The sequence below is a fragment of the Aegilops tauschii genome, chromosome 5 (assembly GCF_002575655.3).
Source record: "Aegilops tauschii subsp. strangulata cultivar AL8/78 chromosome 5, Aet v6.0, whole genome shotgun sequence".
Lineage (NCBI taxonomy): Eukaryota > Viridiplantae > Streptophyta > Magnoliopsida > Poales > Poaceae > Aegilops > Aegilops tauschii.
Window position 1 is genome coordinate 457,479,929 of NC_053039.3, and position 7,622 is coordinate 457,487,550.

General features: G+C 44.1%; 1 protein-coding gene across 1 annotated transcript; it reads left to right on the forward strand.

Moving 5' to 3' along the window:
* The first annotated feature begins 2,027 nt into the window (after positions 1 to 2,027).
* Positions 2,028 to 7,102, forward strand: LOC109752560 (disease resistance protein RGA5-like). Its single transcript, XM_045229132.1, has 4 exons — positions 2,028 to 3,061; positions 4,424 to 6,408; positions 6,516 to 6,594; positions 6,680 to 7,102. The coding sequence occupies exons 1-4, from the start codon at positions 2,223 to 2,225 to the stop codon at positions 6,681 to 6,683; spliced, it is 2,907 nt and encodes a 968-aa protein (XP_045085067.1). The 5' UTR covers positions 2,028 to 2,222; the 3' UTR covers positions 6,684 to 7,102.
* The last annotated feature ends 520 nt before the right edge of the window (positions 7,103 to 7,622 follow it).

Below are 7,622 nucleotides of genomic sequence, written 5' to 3' on the forward strand. Positions count from 1 at the left end.
CTTACACTGAGAGTACCATAGGTAGTATAATGCATGCCAATTACTGAGAGCGACGTTTTAGCTCTCGGCTCAGATGAGCCCGAGAGTGAACAGTAAATTTGCTAAAAATATTAAAAAAATCAAAAAACTCTGAATTTTTGTGTGATAAAAGATGCTTGAGCACGTGATGTCCGTGCCAAATTTCAGTGCATTCGAACATCTGAGTAGGTCTAAAAAGGCAAATTTAGAGTCAGTTAAAAAGTTTACTATTTGTGCACTCTTGAGATGATTTTTTTCTGAGAGCTACTAAGATGTCCGAATGCGTTGAAAATTGGCACGAACCTCACACATTCAAACATCTTCCATGCAATTTTTTTGAATTTTTCTAGTATTTGTTTTGAATTTATGCTTCATTGGGTGCAGATGAGTCCGTGCTCAGAATTGGATATACGACCAACTACTAGACATTTTTTCCATGATGACACATAATTAAATGAGAAAAAAGAGGATTGTGTATCATGATATGATACCTATCATATTAATTAATATACTGGTATGTGTCATGCATGACAATAAATAAGATTATTATGACACTAACCTATAATAGTATGCATTATAGAGATAGTATCACATGTATGATACTACTAATATGATCCCTCCCATTGTGAGCAGTCTTATTCTCAATGCACCATGCAAATTCAATTATTGCTTCCGGAATCAGACATGTAGAGAATGTTTCATTGGACAATTTATCAAAAAGGGTTTTCCCCGCTTTGTATTACAAAGCAACCAACACTGATAACATGGCAATGCTCGGGCAAGAAGCACAACAAGCCCAAAAGAAAAGAGAAAGAACAAAGACGAAGAAAGAAATGCCAACAACGGCAGCTCGACAAAGTACGGATGACCCGCCACCGCTGCGCCCTCTGAAATCGACCCACCACAGACCAAGGCTCTGATCCGCCGCGTACCAAGCAACACCTCCAATAAGGGATGTGACGCCGACGACGCTGCTGCCCGGACGTGTCCAATGGTTCCCCCCGGCACGCGGAAGGGAGTTGGGGATGGATGGTAGCACCCGCACGTACCAAGCAACACCCTCCCGGAAGGGATGGCAGCACCCGTAGGTGTCACCGCATCGGAGCTGGAAGAGCCGGCAAGGGATTAATCCCTCACTCCAAACCCCATAGCCCAACCGGGCCGAAGCCAACCAGCCACCTCGCCACCCACCAGCATGCGCCACCGCAGTCTTGACGCCACCCACGCCGCCTCACTGAGATCACCACCACGAGGCCAAGAGGATGGAGAGAGACGCACCAGGCGACGGGAGCTGCGGCACCGGATCCGCGCGGGAGGGAACTACCTCCACCGCCGTCATGCAGGAGACCCGTGCCTCCGGCACCGTCGCGGTCACCGTCCTGATGCAGCAGCATGGCATACTAGTCCACCCCTAGCCCGGTGAGGCCCAAATCGGGCCCGCAAAGCCCCGCCGGCCACGCTGCAGCAGGGCGGCACCAGCACCGCCAACATCTGCTCGCCCATCGTCGCTCCCCTACTTCCCGGAAGCCACACCGACGACCCTCCCCGCAGCCGGCCCGCCTAGACCAAGCGGGCACCACCAGATCGCGCTGCCGCGTCACCCCGCCGCCAACGGCAGTGCCGCCACCCAGTAGATCGCCCGCCACCACGCCGGAGAGTCCCACCGCCGTCTAGGAGCACCCTGCGGCGCCACACCGCCCCGCGTTAGCGTGGCCCGAGAGGGGAATGGCCAGCGCACCGGACGCCAGCGACGACGGCAAGGAGGGAGGGAAGGGGGAGGGGGAAGGAGGCATCGGGGGCGCGGCCGGTCACCCACGGGGGCGACGCGGTCACGAGAGGGAGGGGGCATCGGACAATTTTGAACCCCTAGCTCATCTAATGTGTCCATTCTAGGGATAGACGGGTCCGGTACTGGTTGATTCCGTTTCCTTAGCTTTATTTAGGCGTAGACGCACATACACTCATCCCTCTACACATATAGGGACAATGTATTTTTTTATTGAAAGACACTATGTGCTGGCCATGTGGTGGATCCATAATGCAAGAACGGTCACCGCCACCTACTATTGTGTGCTGTCCATCTCATTCCTCTCCTTGACAATGACAAGTTCATATGCACATGCAAACAACACATAGCAAGATATCCACATATTGTGTGTGTGTGTGTGTGTGTGTGTGAGAGAGAGAGAGAGAGAGAGAGAGAGATGCAGGTGGTGACGGGTGCCATTGGCAGCCTGCTCCCCAAGCTGGGGAAGCTGCTCATGGAGGAGTACAACTTGCAGAAGAAGGCAAAGAAAGGTGTCGAGTCTCTCATGCGAGAGATGAAGACTATACACGCTGCCCTCTGCAAGGTAGCCGATGTGGCGAGTGATCAGCTAGACGAGCAGGTCAAGCTCTGGGCTGATGAGGTCAGGGAGCTCTCCTACGACATGGAAGACGTCGTTGACAAGTTCCTTGTGCGTGTTGATGGCTCTAATAAACCCGCCGATGATGGCAACAAGCTCACGAATCTCGTGGAGAAGATGGCCAATTTGTTCAACAACGGTAAGGCTCGCCGCCAGATTTCTAGCGCCATCAAGAACATCCAGAAAGATGTCCAAGATGTGGCAGCCAGGCGTGGAAGGTATACAGTCGATGATATTGTGCCTAAGCCTACAGCTAGGACAGCTATCGATCCTCGTCTCCGAGCTCTGTACACTGAAGTTACGGAGCTTGTCGGCATCTATGGGAAGAGGGATCAAGAGCTTGTCAAGTTATTGTCCTTAGGAGATGAAGATCTGTGCAAGAAGAGACTAAAGATAGTCTCTGTAGTTGGATTCGGAGGACTAGGCAAGACCACTCTTGTTAGAACAGTATATGATAAGATCAAAGGAGGTTTCCATTCTTGGGCTTTTGTTCCAGTTGGTCGGAATCCTGACGTAAAGAAGATATTCAAGGACATTCTCATTGGTCTAAACAAGCAAATTTACACTAATATCAATCTCATGGCATTGGATGAAAGGCAACTTATCGAAGAAATCCGTGAATTACTTCAGGATAAGAGGTATGCGTCCCTTGACCAGTTTGGTTGTTGTTTGCATGCTACGGAAGCGGTCACTTAATGATTGTGTTAACTGGTAGAAAGCTTAGAATCTATTCTTTTCCAACGTCCTACTCATTTATAGCCGTATGAATCATTTTGATGCAGAGGCGGGGGTAATCCTCCTTTCAAAAAAAAACCCTGCCCTACTCGTTTGTATCATTCCCAAATTGACATTTTATAGATATCCTACAGAGAAATAATATTGTATAATTATATTATATATGTAGAAGCCATGTAGAGGTACAATTTCTAGAATTTTTTCTTTGAGGAGGACGTTAATTATTAATATATTTTCTCAAGACATATTAAAGCGGAGAGATTATCGAGATCTATTCATGGCTGGTTAGTATATTTGTTTAAATAATGCAAAAAAATGCTCACCTTGCCCAAAATAAATTTTGATGATATTTACTTATGTTTCTTAACAAGTCATGTGTACTTTCTGAAAAAATGAATTCACTATTGGTCACAGAATTGTCGTCTATTGCTAAAAAATGTTCTCATCACCAAATTTGGGTTCTCTCAAATATTTTGGGTTGTATTTTGTGTTATGAATTTACAAAGTGAAATTTTATGTTGAAGATCATATCGTCTGAATAACATCAAAATGATGTGCATATATAGACCAAGTTCTATATTTTTGTACATTTTGTGGAACCGAGTTGATTGCTATGACTTCACCATGGGCAGCCACATGCTGAGGCCCATGTGAGCGCGGTGACCACCTATTGCTCGTAGTAAGCAGCATATAAAGGGCTCTAGAAAAATTACCGTCGGCATACCATGGTAGGTCTTGCTTGGATTAGTTACGCCAGATCGAAACAGGGCTTTGGTCTCTGTCATCGTATCACTGACTAGCATTACGCATTTTACCACGTGGCAGACGTGGTTACTGATCTTCAAATCATTAAAAAACTAGCATTACACATCTTTATTGACAAGCTCCAGATTGTGAATTCGATACCTATTTGTTTTTTTGGTTTGACATTTTCTCTCTTCAAATAGATGAAGTGAATTGTAATTGAGGTTTTTATATTATTTATAGTTTAATATTTTGCAACTACATGGGTCGTTACATGTCGTCCATGCCTCGTTATTTACACATCCAGGAACGATTATTATTATTTGCTTGGACAGACATCTTATTCTCAGTTCACAAATAATGCAATCATTGAATAGATTATTGACGGGTTTGGCCTATGGTGTCCACTTGTTTTCTTCCTTACTAAATTGCATATGGTTTCTTGTGTTCATATGCCGCTTCATTAGCCTTTGTGATGTGTGCATAAACATTTCATAAATGCCCTCTCACAACTGATACAGATATCTCGTCGTAATTGATGATATATGGGATTCAAAACTATGGGGAGATATCAAGTTGGCTTTCTCTAATATGAACAATTTTGGAAGTCGACTAATCACGACAACCCGCATATTGAGTGTATCTAAAGCATGCTGTCCTTCCACTCATGATTCCATTTATGAAATGAAACCTCTCTCAGATGACGACTCTGCAAGGCTCTTCTATAAAAGAATATTTTCAAGTGAGAATGGTTGTCCTAATGAACTTAAGAAGGTATCTAAAGATATATTGAGGAAATGTGGCGGTGTACCATTAGCCATCCTTACTATTGCTAGTCTTCTTGCTACTGTTCAACAGATAAAGCCAAAATTTGAATGGCATGTTCTGGTAAACTCAATTGGTCGTGGACTTACAGAAGATGCAAGTATGGAGGAAATGCAGAGGATACTATCATTTAGCTATTATGATCTACCTTCTGATATGAAGACTTGTTTATTATATCTAAGTATGTATCCCGAAGACCGTGAGATTGACAAAGAAGAACTTATATGGAAGTGGATATGTGAAGAATTTGTGCAGCATGGAAAGCAACTAACTAGCACATTTGAGATTGGGGAAACTTATTTCAACGAGCTGATAAATAGAAACATGATTCAGCCAATATACACTGGTTTTTGTGAAGTAAAAAGTTGCCGTGTGCATGATATGGTGCTTGACCTGATTCGTTCCTTGTCAGGTGAAGCAAAGTTTATTACAGTATTGGATAGTAATAAGGATATGACGTGTTGTCGTGGCAATATCCGTAGGATATCTCTCCAAAATATTGAGTTAGATCCACGAACCACACCTCTCATTAATTCAAGTAGTATGTCTCAAGTAAGGTCCATTACTGCCTTTTTTCCAGCTACGACTATCATGCCTGCTCTATCTAGCTTTGAAGTTTTACGTGTATTGGATTTGAGTGGATGCAATCTAGGGGCAGTTAACTGTCAAGTTAACTTGAGGGATATTGTGCATTTATTTCACCTAAGATACCTAGGTCTAAGAAGAACTGGTATATGTGAACTCCCAAAGGAAATAGGAAATCTACAGTTTCTGCAGGTGATAGATGCACAATACAATTTTGACATGAGAGTTTTGCCGTCATCTATGTGCAAGCTAAGAAAGTTAATGGTCGTAAAGGTTTTGATATGCTGCAATTGGACCCCTGGTGTGTTGGGTAACCTGACATCATTGCAAGTGTTGGAGAGGATCTCTGCCTCTCCAAGCATTGTGCAAGAGCTTGGCAACCTGGCAAGGCTGAGGGAGCTCGAGATTCACTTCCTTCATCGGAGCCCCGAGTTAGAGGAAGCTTTTGTGGAGTCTATATGCAAGCTGAATGATATCCAAAGTCTGAATATTAACTACCAGGATTCACCATACTTGGATCTCTTGGGGGAACGCTGGGTACCCCCGCGATGTCTTGGCAAATTTGAGTTCTATTCAGACCACATGGCATGCTCTACATTGCCGATGTGGATAAGGAGATGTGGCCCCTCACATCTATCAAACCTATCCACATTCAGTATCATAATCAAGGAAGTGCGGCAGGAGGATGTGCAAATCCTTGGGAGGTTGCATTCTCTTCGCCATCTTTGGATGCAAAGCACCCACCAAACAGAAAGGTTGCTCGTCATTGGTGCGGATGGGTTTCGTTTAACGATAGCCTTTGCATTGCATTGTCAGCCAGCCACTCAAGTAGTCTTTCAGCAAGGAGCTTTGCCAAATGCAGAACAAGTCCGATTCAATTTGGGTGTGCGGGTGGCCAAAGAAGATGGTAACGGTGATTGCTTTGAGCTCGGCCTGCTTAACCTGCTCTCACTTCAGAGCGCGATAGTTGAAATCCATTGGGATGGCATCATAGTTAAGGAGGCCGAGAAAGCGGAGGCTGCGGTGAGAAATGCATTGAACGCCCATCCTAACCAACCAAGCATTGCTTTTAGTATGGAGCCATATATACCAGAAGGTACAAACCGTGCGATACTCATCATGGACCTGCACATGCTTCATGTTAATATATTGACATTAACCATTCTCTTGTTGCTCAATTTTGCATCTCAATCTCCAATTTAGACACTGATGATGATGATGACGATGACTATTATGATGACGACATTGATACTGACGTTCAAGGAAAAAGAATGGATCTGGAGTATGTACGCTTTCTTTCATTTCATTCTTGACACTCATGCTTCGTTTTAGATCCCAGCTCACATATATCTTCCTTGCTTTCTCAGCTAGAATTGACGGCGATTACGGAGAAAGACACATACGGACTATAAAGGTCAGGCTCCAGGTGTTGAAAAAGAAATCCTTGACTGAAGTCAAAGAACATGATCTGAACTAAGGCCCTTCTTGCTCTGCTCCAACAACGTTGTTCAGTATCGCTTTAATTTAGAGGTTTCACTGCTTGTTGTATTGCTACTTTCTTTTTTTCTTCGTTCATTTGCTTGCTCTAGTTTTAACTGATTATATATCGTCATGTAATGAACTTCCGTTATTCTCTGTTTCCTTTTCTCTTGTCCACACCATGTTTCGTTGTTTTATTCATTAATCTGCTTGTTCAAGCTTGAACTGCATATCATCTTCGCCATGCAGTAATGAACAGAGTTTCTTTGTTTTAGTATTAATTCTTCACCATGCAGTAAACAAACCCGTGTCTGTACATGTTAATGTTTTTTTAAGGAAAGGCCATCATGGCTAGCTTTATTGGTTAATGCATAAAGATACATCGTCTACGAGCATGCTCACCAGACAATCTGGAGGCTCGTCAGTCCAACTATAAGAAAGTTTATTACAATAACTAAAATTAGCTAGCACATGCGCCGCTTGATTTGCTGATCGAAAACAATGCTTAAAGTTGACCTTCCCAATCAAGGTAGAGATGTCCACACATTCCGCGAATATCGTTGCCGCCGCGTCCCACCAAGTACTCTGACCGGAGCAGCATTTGATCATCGTTAGAGAGTCGGATTCCGCTTCAACTCGCTGGAACCCTAGGCTATTTGCCAAGTTCAGTCCGTCTCTCATCGCCATTGCCTTTGATGTCATTGCGTCCGCTGCATATGGGATAAACTTACATTGAGCTGCAAGGAAAATGCCTCGTTCATCTCTAATAATTGCTGCCGTAGCTCCAACTCCTTGCTCCGCAAAAAAGGCCGCGTCCACATTAAGTTTGAT